Source organism: Solea senegalensis, linkage group LG8, assembly GCF_019176455.1.
Source record: "Solea senegalensis isolate Sse05_10M linkage group LG8, IFAPA_SoseM_1, whole genome shotgun sequence".
NCBI lineage: Eukaryota > Metazoa > Chordata > Actinopteri > Pleuronectiformes > Soleidae > Solea > Solea senegalensis.
This window is the reverse complement of record NC_058028.1, coordinates 3,608,862-3,623,580: the sequence shown is the minus strand read 5'-3', so window position 1 is coordinate 3,623,580 and position 14,719 is coordinate 3,608,862. Positions and strand designations below refer to the sequence as shown.

The 14,719-nt window shown below is 36.9% G+C and overlaps 2 protein-coding genes across 3 annotated transcripts in view; both read right to left on the bottom strand.

Moving 5' to 3' along the window:
• Positions 1-1,002: 1,002 nt before the first annotated feature.
• Positions 1,003-12,131, bottom strand: LOC122773009 (mitochondrial uncoupling protein 2-like). Of its 2 annotated transcripts, none has more exons than XM_044031370.1 (6): positions 12,036-12,131; positions 8,184-8,391; positions 6,031-6,234; positions 5,368-5,469; positions 5,067-5,247; positions 1,003-3,520 (listed from the first exon to the last, which is right to left on the bottom strand). In XM_044031370.1, exons 1-6 carry the CDS (start codon positions 12,129-12,131, stop codon positions 3,418-3,420), a joined length of 894 nt encoding a protein of 297 aa, XP_043887305.1. In that variant the 3' UTR covers positions 1,003-3,417. The 2 variants fall into 2 exon arrangements, with proteins under 2 accessions (XP_043887305.1, XP_043887304.1); XM_044031369.1 differs by lacking the exon at positions 12,036-12,131 and adding an exon at positions 9,367-9,849.
• The window catches only part of c2cd3 (C2 domain containing 3 centriole elongation regulator), a 26,406-nt gene continuing 21,612 nt past the window's right edge, over positions 9,926-14,719 (bottom strand). The window contains exon 33 of the mRNA XM_044031365.1: positions 9,926-12,585. Coding sequence (XP_043887300.1) covers positions 12,466-12,585 — 120 coding nt within the window. The 3' untranslated portion in view covers positions 9,926-12,465. The remainder of the gene's footprint in view (positions 12,586-14,719) is intronic.

The following is a 14,719-nucleotide window of genomic DNA, read 5'->3' as shown; positions in this document are numbered from 1 at the left end:
GGCCATTTTGAATTTTGGCATCCAATTTGGCGATTTGCAATCCTACGTAAGTGAACAAACATTTCTGAGTGATTTGTCGTACCTACAATAGAAATATGCTTTTGTACTATTTGTACTACACACATCAAACGCAGAAATTTGTTTGTCCATCACTGTTTGGTTCTGTGGATTCAAAAGGGCATGGCCACAGCAACCATCAGCATTTTGGCGAATTTGGACCATTCGCCACAAAACAGGAAGTCCCCTATAACTTTGGCATACATTCATCAATCGCCTCGGAACTTCCTAAACAACACACCGACACACAACACCGACCCTGAACACATCTATGGATACAAACTTGACCCAACAGGAGGTCGGCCATTTTGAATTTAGCTGCCATTTCACTACAAAACAGGAAGTTCCCTGTAACTTTGCCATCATATGTGACACAAAAAACCTGAACACGTGTATGAGGGTCTGCGATTTTTGAGGGGATTAACACAAATACAAGTGAAGACTGTTTAGTGATGGAGACAGTGAGGTCAGGTCAATCCCCACGACTGCGGACACTCCTAGTTATTCCTGTGATTTCTTTAGAAATGTGCACATTAAAAAGGCACAGCTGAAGCAAAAGAGGCATCAAAGTGAAGTCTGATCCAGTTCTGGTTCACAATGTTTTAAGCAATGTTTTGGTCACGTCACGATCACTATTCATTTTAATTTACACGTCTACAAATACTGAAACTTCTTCAAACATGCCTTGTCTTCTTAGTATTTTCTATAGTAACTTTAACAAAATGAAAACGTCTATAACACAACCAAAATACTGAAATCTAACAACAAAAAATGTAAATTGAATGATCGTACACAGTGCAAATAAGCCATTAGTTGTTTTTAGTTTTAGTCTTTAGTTGTTTTTAGTTTAGTTTAGAAGTTTAGACTATGCAATACAATAAAAGAATACAATTAAACTGAAATTAAAGTGCAGGGGGAAAATTTGACTTAAAAAACAGACTGATGTTACTTACACTCATCAACCACTTTATTAGGTACACAGGACTTCAAGAGTCAGCTGAGGCATCTGCTGCTGATTCCCAAACACTGGGTCGGGACCCACAGATGGGTCGCTGGATGTTTTGTTTTTGGGTCCCCAAATGTACAGAAATTTTCACAACCTTTTAGTCAAGATTCAGTTGTAACAAGTGGTAATATCGTAGATGGCTGCACATGAAAACAGAAGGACAATGCACTGAAATATACAGTACATCACAAACACTTTCCAACAGGGGGAGACATAGCAAGTTCAACCTCCAACTGCTCAATATACAGAGGGCAAAATGTATACTGTAAATGAGACATTTGTTACTGCACAAAATAAAGTTTTTCAGATCATATTTTAGTCATTGTACATTTCTCAAAAATACAGTATATTTTTTCTATATATATATATATTTATATATACATATATATGTTCACCAGTTTTCTGATTATTGATGGCTATGGTTGTTCTACTGGAATAAACAGAGTTCTGTTACAAAATAGAAAGTAAGCAGCCACTAAATGACCAAAATGTGGGAAATTGTACAGTTTTCACAACTTCTGTGAATTTTTTTCAGGATTTGTAAAAATGTTTTTGCATTTGTATATACATTTCTTACAACTTCTAAAATGTAATCATCTCTTATTTTGTAAAGCTCTGTAATATTATATTATATTGTTTTGTACTTACAGGCCACCACACTCGTAACTACCATATAATTAAATCCGTTGAAGCTGTCTTGCATAGGTTTTAACACTAACAAACATCTGTTACATTCAAACTTTTGTTAAATGAGTTCTCACAATGCCAATTTATCAGCTCCTGATAAACAACTCCCTCTGTGTTTTCTCAGTGTTTCCGTGCCGCACACAGGAAGTGATTCATTTACCATCAAGACAGATGGAGGCAACAGAAACCCTGAGGTAGTAAAGTGAAACAAAAACAAAGAGAAGCGTCCACGAAAAGTGAATTCTACTGCTCCAAAAAAAACAGGTCTTTCAGCAGGTTGACGAGATAAGCACCTCCCGTTTCTTGTTAAATAAATAAATAGGTTTAAACTTTTTTTAATTGACAAATGGGTTAAAATTTGTAATTGAATTAGAGAGAATTATCGAAAAGCTTTCAATATAATTCCCACACACACCGGCATTTGGCTAAAAGCTTCCGACATTGAAGTTTAAGACAGACGGACAGATATACACAAACACACACCTGCTTTGTATTAAAATACTTATTGTTGTTATTATTATTTCATTTGTGAAATATATTTTATGAATGTGGTTCCAGTGTACAAATAAAAACCTATTATTATTATTATTATTATTACTCTATTAGTTAATTCTATCCACACAGAAACATCTCATATTTTTAGCATTTAAAACATTCCTATTGTATTAATTAATTAATTAATTAACTGTTATCCTCACCAACACCACACCACATTATACTGATTTACTCCTGCAACCTTTTATTGGAAAGAAAAGTGTGTAAACCACTCGCTCTCCCACACCAAAATCCATAGACAAAATGTAGTGTTTTTACAGCGGAGCACACTGAAGTCATTCATCCTCCATGGCTTAAGTCAGGAAGCTCAAATGTGTTTTCGCACAAGTTTAGTGTTTGAAATTCTGACAAAAACTTACCAAACAAGCCAAGAGTAAGAGAATGGCAGCTCCAGCCGAAATGTGCTGTCAAAAAAAGAGGTTAAATTGGGTATAAAAACAGGTTTTGTGACAAGTGGAATATGGGGTATACTTAATTTTGTTTGAGTCGAGGTATTTTATATGGCTCCGTGTTCTGTGAACAGGTTAGCCAGTTAGCGTAGCTTTTAGCTTGCTGTCCTGGCAGTGGAAGTTGTGCATGACACGGTTGGCCATTTTCGAATCTGGCTTTGTGAAATTTTATGAGCTAAATGGATTTTTGACCCTTTTTATGACGTTTACATGTTTCATTGCAGTATAGGACATTTGTCTCTTCTTTGGGATCAATTAAAGCCTCCTGATCACACTATAAACTTATAATAATACTTACAAGGCTATAGACAGAGAGCAAAACAGGTGTCGCTCAGATCATTTGATTCACATTATGCTCACGGTTATTAGAGGATTCTAAAATGGAAGCAGCTACAACTAAATTTAGCCATTTCTTTAATTTAATTTTCCTCCTGAGATGTGAAATGTTTTCTATGAAAAGAGAACATTGTCAGCATTTCTAATTTTCAAGTCACAGAAAGTTCAAGATGATGAATCCCTGCTGTGATTCTTCAGTGTGACCGCTCAGATAAGATGGGCAGTCTTCCCTTTTCCCTGAGGAGAAACAAGTCCAGACCAGCAGCCGTCACCACCGTCAACCTGCCTGCTTCTTCATACCAGCTGTCAGAGGGGATAAGATGAAGACTATAAGGACTGTTGAAATCTCACTGCGGCTCTCTTGATCTGCTCGAAGCTCACAAACATCACAATGTTCCAGGATCCCAGACGAAGAAACGCTGGCACAAATCTAAAAAAATAATAATCAAAAGAGTCAAGGATTTTTCATTCATCTTTTCCTTCTTACTTATGACATTGATTCTCAAAGACAGTTTTAGTTTCCACTTTTTGTTTTGAAAATTCGTAATTTCCAGTTTTATTTAGAAAAGGCAATGTAGTAAGGCACTAGATTTTGCATGTTAAATTTGAATGTGAAGGCTTTCTTTTTTTTTTTCTTTCACATATAGGCCGACAGAGGCTTGTTGCCTGAAGCCTGCCATCTCTGATTGCATTGTTCTTATTAGTTTTAGTGTTAGTGTTTTATAATATGGAGTATTTGCCAGGAGCAAGATTCAAAAAGGTCATAATAAGTATTGTGTCTTTTAAAACCCACCAAAATATGCCATTTTAAAAATGAATTGGGACCGATGACCAGCCATCCCTGACACAGGAGATGTCACATGCCACGTAAAGGCAGCTTGGACAGTTCGCGACAACTGCGACTCGAGTTTAGTTGTCTGAAGTGTCTGCTTGTCTATTAGTTTTCTTATGTACTATCATGTACTATGTTCTTATTCTGTCTCGATTGTTGTTTGTTTGCTTGCCGAGGGACTGCAGGTGCAAATTAGCTATTAGCTAATCAACTAGCAAACTGGATCAATAATTAAAATTGTTCGTTGTACCGGTTGAATAAACAATAAACTAAAGTAAACTTCTTTTTTTTTTTAAAGGTTGAATGTAGTGAATTTCCATTATTGGCACAATCGTGAATGGTGAAAATTGTTGATATGTGACTTAAAAATGCTGTCTAAGTCGCCGACATATAGTCCTAATGATTTACTAGGAAGTTCCACAAGGGGGTGCATGCATCTCTCCAGTCATTCCAGGACCTTCGTAACATCAATTTTGGCCTAATCCTGATCAAAATCACTAGATTGGATATTGGATATAAGAAAACATAATCCAGAGCTATTGCCAAACCTTAAATTTCACATACATGCTTCACTAAGTACAGACTGTAAACATTTTTTACAGTCTTCTTTATAGTTAAAACATTGCATTTATAGGTTGTAAATCACAATCCAGTTCCTGCCCTATAAGGTTTTAGATGTTTCCCCAGCTCAAACACACCTGATTCACATGACTGGGTCACTGTCAGGTTTTTGCAGAGCTCGGTGATCTGTTGAATCAGGTGTGTTGGAGCAGGGAAACATCTAAAACTTGATCTCTGTGGCTTTAAAGTGCACAGATAACTTTTAAAGTTTGAAACTGACACTGGTGCCATTCATTTTTTCCAGAAACTTTTCCTGCCAAAATGGCAGCATAAACAAACCGGAGTATCTCTGCATTACCGTAATTATGACATGACATGAAAATAAAGTTTTAAATCATTTTCCAAACATCTGTTGGAAATTATTTAATAACTAATTCAAAGCAACATTAGGTGTTACAGACCTGGCTATAAATTAGTGGCTACATCATGTGCAAATTTGCTCGTTATGATTGATATTGTGTGATATTGTCTTTAAGAAGTGGGTCCTTATGGAAAGTTTAGGAAACAGTGATTTACGACATACCCCTTATAGAAAGCTGTGGGCCCCTCTTTAATGAACATGGTGAGGGCACAGTTCAAGGCACCGCTGTACTGTCCAGGCACCGAGTTCATGAATCGCGTTTTCACCACATCCACCGGAGACGCTACAATGGTGGTGCAGAAACCGGCCGCGAAGCCAGCAGTGAAGTGACACGGCATGTTGTCTGAGGAAAAACAAATGTTTGCTTTAGGCCCAGAGACACATAAACATGGTACACAAACAGTAACAACACAATATCATCATCTGAAATGCATAATGAGGTTTTCTGTGAGGTTGAACTCACCTGTCATCAGGTTGTACTTCAGGATGAACTCTTTGATGATGTCATAGGTCACCAGCTCAGAGCAGTTTACGATAGCGTTCCGAGTTATATTTGGCAGACACCCTTAAAACAAAAGGTTAATCAGTTTTCCATTTTACAACATGGTTTAGCCAGACATTAAAATAATTATATTGGATTGAGAGGAACGTGTATTGTTTTCCCACAGTGCAACTCCGCCTTGTGACAGTTTTGTGTTGTGTAACCCTCATGCCTCTTTCACATTAACATTGTCAGACCATGGACATACTCTATCTGTAGCATAACAAGCTCCCACTTTGAAACCTCCGGAGTTGCAATTTGACAGGCAGCGTGTCAGAAACCTCAAAGACGTCACGTCTGTGAACTTCTGGTAGTATAACTGCAGTATAAAGCAGCTCATCAAGACTAGAAAAACTCTATCTAAATACAGACCATAATAACAACTCTTATTCCGATTTTATTTGGTAGTAATGAGTAACAAAGACAGTTAGAGGAAATGTAGTGGAGTAATATAAATAACAAAGTAAAGTAAAGATACGTAGGTTGTGGCCCTGTAGGCCCACTTTGTAATATACTGACACCAATGACAACAGACATATCAAATACAAGTGAAGTTCTAATGAATAACTAAAAAGCAAAAATTACCTTTCCAGAGTCCTCTGATGCCTTCATCCCTGGCGATGGTCTTGTAGGCGTCCATGGTGCTGTTGTACCTCTTCACAGAACCACTCTCTGGCAGCCGCACCTGAGCCTGGAACCTGACTTTGACCACGTCTGTGGGCTGAGCAAAGGCCACCGCCATCCCCCCAGTGGTGCAGCCGGCCAGCAGCCGGATCCCGATTCCTACGTCTGTCACACAAGCCACACGTGTCAAGTGACACGTTCCCTCCTTTACAAACTATCAGAATACACTCTACAATACCCTATCTATCTATCTATCTATCTATCTATCTATCTATCTATCTATCTATCTATCTATCTTCCTATCTATAACTATAAGTGCATACGTAGTGCGTAGGGAGATACATTGGTTCATAAATAAGTCCATAGATAGGTACCTACCCAACCTATTACCCACCCACCCATATGTGTATCTATCTACCTATCTACGGGTACATCTACATATTTAGCTACTTATGTAAGCATATATCTACATATCCAAATATATATACGTACAAACATATTCATCTACGTATCTACCTACCTAACCATTGATTCATCATCTATGTATGTACGGTTACATGTTTATCCAGCTACGTTGTATGTAGATATAAATCTACACACGTGTCTACACATCTATCCGAACAAATCGATCAATAAACATATGCCATCACCTAAATGTCAGTGTGTGTAACATGTCTATATATGCGTCTATTTATCTACTGTATATCAATCTACCTACCTAACAGGTTTCTACCTTTGTATGTACACATCTATTTATTTCTTTGTGCGTATATACAGTAGAAGTAGAAAACAGTTGACAGATGATTACTTCTTTATCTCACATGGGGCAGAAACCTCTATCTGATTGTGAGACTGCAGGGGAACATTGGAGTAGCTGGTTTAACTGGTTTACTGGCAGAGTGAAGCAGGCAAGGACGGACACCTCCAGGTACTGGCTCTTACATAAACACACACATCTGTCATTTCTGGAAGGAATCTGACCTGTGTCCTACATCCTGGAGCTATTGCCTTCAAAATGAGTTTGTAGCACGCAGCTTTTAAATATCAGCCTTTCTATGCACCAACTTGTCTGGTTTGCTAGTTATTTCATTACATATTGAACTATAAAGTGGGGTTTCAGTATAATATAACATTTTAGTAACGTTTACTGTTTACTACATTAAACTCAATATACAACAATGGCCATTGTTGGTGGAGGATTGTATGTCGTGAAATACACCAAACCCCCTTTTTTTGGCCAAAAAAAAGACACCAAAATATATGTATTTGATTAATTTACAACATAACATGTATTACACATTTCTTTAGTAGCCAGGTTTCAGTAGTGTCCTATTTACGTATTCCGTAATTTGTTTAATTTGTTCTGCAGTTAACTGCAGTTTTAAAACAACAAATATTTAACTTATGTTGTTGACTGTAATGTTATGTTTACAGTAATATTACAGAAAATTAAACAAACAGTATTTAATTGTCCTTTAGTTGTAATACAATTTGCTGTTTTTGGATGAAAAGAAAAAAGATTAACGGACATGGAAAATTAACAGATGAAAATGTCCAATGTGTATTATCATTATTATTTTGGATGGTTCACTTGAAGAATTTAACTATCTAACTACACAACATATTACACTTGTAGTACTGTATGTTTAGTTTAATATAAATATCATAGTTTTCATAGCCTTAAATTAAGCCTTTAATGTGTTTCTTCTATCTTATTGAGGCGGCCATCTTGTGCCAACATGTTCCTTCAGTAGCCGGGTTTCAGTAGCATCTTATTGCGTGTTCCAGAGACCACACTTGGACAGTGTTTTTATAATTGGGACTGCAGTAACAGTTTTAAAACAGCAGCCTCACAGGACAAGGAGAATATGATGTGAACAAAGAAGAACAATATTCTTTCTGGTATGTAAGGACAACCATAGTTCTCTGACATTTTTAAGGAAGAGAGGTGTCAATGAGAGGAGTCCTGTGCTGCAATCTGCAATCTCACATTAGATGTCACTGTTTCTTAGACACTGGACATTTAAATAGTTAAAAATAAACATCTTGACATCTGCTGTTGGAAAATAGTGGAAGAAAATGGCAGACATGGACTTAACTTCTTCTCAACTTACTGTCTGAGCCTCTGCTGTACAACTGCTTTACTGTGTCGTACAGGCCAATACGGACCGAGGCAAAGCTCATTTGTCTGTGCAGTCCTGCCACAAGGCCACTGTACAGACTCCGTGGGCCTTCGGTCGTCACCATGGTGAAGATGGTGCCAAACACACCTCTGAATTTTGCTTTCTGGCCCAACACTAACGGCATGGCTTCACCTTGAATCTGCAGTAAACATAAAACAAATTTATCAACTCACAGTTCCAACATAAAACGTCCCCAGCTGTCGACTGGGGGAATTGAGTGCTACTCATATCCAATTTGAAATAACATTGACTCATTTCATCTGAGCAGCATTGTTTTTACTGGAAGCTGTGACGACATGAGTCTGGATTGAGTAAGTTTGGGTTTTCAAGTGAATTATGTCACATATTCATGTGCTTTACGGGATTTGCTTTGGACGTGACAATATTTCACATCTAGGGGTGTGTTTTTATAAGTCTGAGTAAAAAGTTTTCATATATTTAGTTTTCACTGCAGCTGCAAATGTATTGCAAAATAATCAAAATTGCAATTGAAAAAAGTGCAATATCCAAAATAAAAGACACACAATTATTGGATTAAGAAAAATGTGACAAAACACCATTATTATGGCCCAAAGAAATCTTGTTGTACAAGTGAGAAATTTGGTGTCAAACCAATTACCAATGATATTGCATTTGTAATTTGGTATCCAGGTTTCTGAAAATCAAACCAATTACCTAAAAAGGGAATAGGCTAAAGTGCAATCTAATCAAATAACCAAGAATTGAAATAACCACAAAATCAAAATCCAAGAAAAACATAACAGCACACAATACTTTTCTTTAATTTAAAATATAATCCTTAATTATTTGAGGCTTTAAAAAAACAAAACAACTCTATTACTACAACCCTCTTAAATTATGATTTCCTTCTCTTCATTTAACTTTATTTTAAATACAGACAGGAAGGATTACATTCACGACTCTTACATCATTTTTTGTAACGTTTTTAGTATCTGGACATTTTAAATAAAGAGGACCTGATTAATAGGTTCAAGGTTTCAAGCCGTATTAAATATTGTTTCCTGAAGTTTAAATTAAAATACGATAATATTAATAAATAAATAAATAAATAAATAAATAAATGAATGAATGAATGAATGAATGAATGAATGACCTGCAGTCTGACTTTGGCTGTGTCCAGGGGGAAAGTGACCAAGTCGGCCACACAGGCAGCTGTTCCAGCTGAGAAGACCTTCACAGCAACCGAAGGAGCCAGATCGGCAGCTCCTGTCCCAACCATGATCGATGGTCAGCTCAAGAAGAACAACAAAGCCTCAAGAAGATCAACAAAGCCTTTGTACTCCAAATTAACTGCAGTCCATCAATCAGGAGGAGACTGATCAGCTGATGTCCAACAATATCTTCAGTAAGGACATCATTTGCTGCAGCCAGCGTTGCGCTCCAGGTGGTAGAAGTTTGTCCCGTGAGAAGCTGGTGCTGCTCTGTGCCATCAGCTATCACACAGTCTAGGCTTTATGACACTTTTTAAACATTAAATGACAAAATAGGAAGAAGTGACATCTTGCAGTTCACACCTGTGGTGTGAGCCACAAGCAGGACTGAACTGCTGCTGCTGCTCCACCCCTTAAAACCAGACGCACCACTGTTGCTGCTGTGTGGAATGTGATGGCTAATGAGTCATGTCACTGCAAAGACTCAATCCAGGAAAGTGGTTCAAACACAATGAGGTGTTTAATGTCACAGTTCTTAAAGCACTGAACACTGTGATGCCTTCAGGGAGCTTTGTTGAAGTTACAGAGTCCAGCACTGTTTGCACTTGGGTGCAACAGAGACACTGTGTACACTTCTACACTTTTATTATTGGCCTTTTAAGCCACTGCTAGTGGAGGGTTTTCAAAAACAAACAGCACAGTACAGCAGCCTTACAAAGGCTATTTGAACTAGGGTTAGGTGTTGTTTTGCTGTGTTTGTGGTGATAAAAATAATAACAATAATAATGAAAATAATGGAATTTCTTATTGGAAAGTATACTTTAGAAGGCAGCAATAAAAGTCAAACAATCTGCCTATTTATGTATGTACCTACCAATCTACGTTTGCAAATACATACATACATACGTATGTAAATCAGCAGGTACCTACCCACCCGTCTATCCATCTACACGTGTGAGTAAAGATCTATCTCCATATACATCTACAAATCAAACAGTATGTATATGAATCTATATACAGTATCTATCTATAGAAATACATAAATATGTACATAGGTAGGTATCTACTACTTATCTATCTAGCTATCCAGCTAGCTAGCTAGATAATAAGAATATAAAAAGAACAAGCTAGAATAACTTGGACCAAATGGCCTTAAAAGTTCTTAATAAAAAATTTAAATAACATCCTTGTATTTTTTAAAAGCCAAGCAGCAGCATTTTGTACAAGCCGCAGACAAGAGATTGTGTTCTGGTTTAGTCCTAAATAAAGTGCACTGCAGTCATCTGACGAAACATTTCAGTTTTTGCAATGGGGGGAGTTCACAAAATCATAATTGTACAACATCAGACACTTGACTGTGAAAACGTATGGTTGGAATGAAAAGATTTTTGGCATCTGTATCATGTATTCATATGGTTGGTAGAGTGGGGCTCATTAAGATGTAGGACATCCAGGCTTGTATTTCAGAGGGAGATATTGCTGAGTGTAATCTGCAAAACAATGGAGATTGATGTTGTATTTACAAAAAATACATAGCCAAGTACAGTAGACAAAGGCTATTATAAGCTATTTTATATATATGTTTTTTGGAAAACTGCTTTTTCTTTTAGTGCAACTGACTCAAGAACAAAATACAGCACCTTCTTGAATTAAGCACACTTCCCTCCTTCCTGTAGACATTTTAGAAAACTTCTGGTTACAAATTATTTATATAATTTATTTCATATTTTACATCTTTATGTCTCAAAATGTCAGTCTCTTTTGTTTTAGTCCATTTTTAAGGTGAACATGAACTGTTTTATAAACTGAATGTGGTATTGTCTGTCTTTTATTCATCTCACTATAGTGAGTCTAAAATTAAATTTAAACTGAATTGGCAGCTGAGAATCCCACCACACAAGCTTATAAGATATTACCATTGCGACAGGCAGCATAATGCACTATTGAAATTGGATTATTTCATAACACGTAACGCCTTTAATGTGAACCCACCCTTTGTGCAATTGAGCAGAAATTTTGAAAGAGTGACTGAGTGTTTCTTGTTGCTGGTTTCAACATTAAATAGCTCTGAATGTGTACTCCGGTTTCAGCCATGAAAAGAATGAACCAACAAAGAAAAGGGAAAGCACTGGGTGTGACAATGCAATAGTGAGTGAAATCTCCTGAAAAGAAAGAAAATACCAGTTTCTGGAGGAACAAACAAAACACATTCAGTGACATGGACATAATCTACAAAGACGAAGACTGTTTGCAGCTGTAAGAATGTCAAAGTTAGTTATAAATTTACATTTTAAGATGCTGAAGGCTCAGAAACAAACATTTCTAAACTGATGAAGGGGCTGGATATTGATAAAATACTTTCTCTACAGTATCGATATTGTTATTATATAATGTAATGTTTTGTTCACCAGAAAATTGTGATAAAGGTATGGGTTAGGTTTCGGGAGTCTAAGGTGGAGAAACTTCGTGTTCTCATGACGTTTGATACCCAGCAAGAAATTTCATGTCAATTAGATTTGATTTCAATGGGTAGGCTAAGAAAAAGAAGAGGAAAATGGCAGGAAGAGTAAGATAGTTCGGGGCAAAATGTGTTTACATATACTACATATACCTTTCTGGTAAAAGTAGGCCACCGTAGTTCACACATTGGGAAAGGGAGGGGTGGGAAGAGGAGTCCTCCATTTGTAGTGATCTGCAATCTTTCCATTAGATGTCAGTAATTCTTACACTTTTTCTTATTGGTGAAAAGCCTTGACTCTGTTGACAAGGGAATAAAAGAAAAGTAATGTCATGAATTCCAAAATGTCACAACGTCACTTCCTGATTGACAAAATTGTTTGAATTACAAAACCGTTTTCAAGTTCTGCTCTTCATGACCACAGGCGGATGGAAAGACTGAATTATACCTAGCTATTAAAAACAGCAAATTGCAAAATATTTATTTGTAAAACATACAAAATTATATATTAAATTTACACACTATTTTCACAGTTCAAAGGCAGAAAAAAAAATACACACACACACAAAAAAAACACTAAACACTAATGACTCTCATCAAAGTGAGTTGCAAATATTTTTGCGATTCTATCGGTCGCTTTCTTCATGGATGACGGAGACATGTTGGGACGCTGTGGTCGACGTCTGCGATGACCTGAAGAGGTCTGCAACAAACAGAAGCAGAAGATTATGACGATGATATGAATTTATTTTCGGTTATACGTAATAAATGACATAAATATAACAATTTGTGTGAGAGTGCAACAGACAGAGCAAGGAATCTTACATCTATACTCCAGTAGAACTGCAGCCATGAATATCATAAATGTAAAAAGAAAAAAGAAAAACAAACTAATATACATAAGTGAAAGCCATTTCTAATCTAATCTAATCTCAAAAAATGGACAAAATCAACATTTTGAAGCCTTGATATTTGTGATTTTCTGGTTTCTTTGCTCCATATAACAAAGAAATCATAAAACCTGAATCTTTTTTTTTTTTACTTTTTATGGACCATAACTGCATAATTGGTTGAGAAAATGATAACCAGATTAATGATTGGGGAAATAATAGTTATTTGCGGCCATAAACTCTGGCTTACAACTCTGTGTTACCTAATTCATACAGGCAACCCGGCAAATCGGCATCCTCTCCACACACTTGGAGTGATGGAGAGCAACAAATTTGATCAAATATCACATTTTGAGACAAATTAACTCAAATTCCATTTTTTGTTTTTCTTGACTTAAAACTGTTAATATACTCTTTTCACATGCAGTAAATTGTAAATAACTGCCTGGTATTTAAAGTTTTAATTGTTCTGGAAAAATGGCCAAAAGCACTTACTCACAGGTCATTTTCTGGCACTTTTATGGGAACAATAAGCAAAAAAGGTCAGACGGATATTTTGAGGCTTAGATGTTAAACTTCCATTCTAGTCCTAAACTTAACTCGTTTCCTCAGAAATGAGAATCTGCCTTATTAGGACCAGGTTTTGGCCTCCATGATGACTACAGAAATCCCCTAAAGAGGTAACAAATAAATGTAAACACACACACACACACACACACAGAGACAGAACTGTGCTGTGCTCAGGTGTTGTCACTAGAACAGGAAAAACAGGACATTCTCCAGTTAATGCTTTAACGCAGGTGTGTTTTTATCACAGATAATAACCGAGCAAAGAAGATTCACCTGAACCTGGAGCTAATAATAATGGGCTTACTCTTATTATTGTTGTTATTGTTATTGTAGCAGCTTAACGTAACATAATGGTGTGTTTCCACTAGCTCGACTTGACATAACCAGGGAAAATGTGTGATGTCACCAGACCAGACTGCCGTGCACTGATTGGTCGAAAAACGAGCAAGGGCGTGCTGGCCGCAGTATTTGAATGTGTTTCGGTGATAAAAGACTTTCGGACAACGATTTTGAAAAACGATCAATCGGTGTGAAGCTTTTTTTATGATTAAAACAAGATTTACGATTGTTTAAGCTTCTTGAATGTGAACCTTTTCTACATTTCTTTGCTCTGTATGACAAAGAAATCATTAAAAGGTAATCATTTTGGTTTGTGGACAAAACAAGACATTTGAGAACATCATCATTTCCAGGTTTGACAAACACTGATCAACATTTTTTAAGGTTTTCTGATATTTTATGGACCAAACAATGAATCGATTAAATGAGAAAATAATTGACAGATTAATTGATTATGAAAATAATCGTTAGTTGCAGCTCTAGAAGATACATCTACTGATGCCTCTGGACACATCGTCAGTGCTGTTCCTGGAATCATCAGGTGTTTTGGGGTCTTTCAACATCATGCACCCTCTTCCAGGTGACCCAGCTGGGGCTGATCAGACCCCAGCTTGGGTCCAGATGGCTCAACTACCATGCCTCTATGGGCTCTCCTCTTTTGAGTCACAGCCATCTTGAGGCCCTCTCTGCCATTTTCGGTGGTGTTACGGATGGCTGTAAAGGCGCTTCATGTGTTGAGAGAGAAGGCAGCAACAAGGCTGCATTTGGGGTGAGAGAGGAACTCCGAGAGAGGAACTCGGAGAGAAAAACTGTTTGTTTATTTGCGAAATGAAATAAAAATGAATCACTGTCACTAAGAAACGAGATCACTCGTAGTTGTGAATAGAGATTGTGATTTTCATAAATAACGTCTGGATATGGATAGATATATGCGAATATGGATGTTACTCTGGAGTCATGAAAGGTTTTCTTTTGAGATGTTTTTGCTTCTCGAACAGTGCGAGTGACAATACACTGTAAAAACATCACAGATGCCTT

What these genes read in the sequence shown, in the direction of transcription:
- LOC122773009 (XM_044031369.1), bottom strand. Translation starts at nt 9,492, where the DNA reads ATGGTTGGGACAGGAGCTGCCGATCTGGCTCCTTCGGTTGCTGTGAAG. An exon ending in CAGCCAAAGTCAGACTGCAG is followed by an intron (nt 8,392 to 9,366) that starts GTCATTCATTCA and finishes TGTTTACTGCAG; the next exon opens with ATTCAAGGTGAAGCCATGCC. An exon ending in CCCACAGCTTTCTATAAGGG is followed by an intron (nt 3,521 to 5,066) that starts GTATGTCGTAAA and finishes TTATTTTTTTAG; the next exon opens with ATTTGTGCCAGCGTTTCTTC.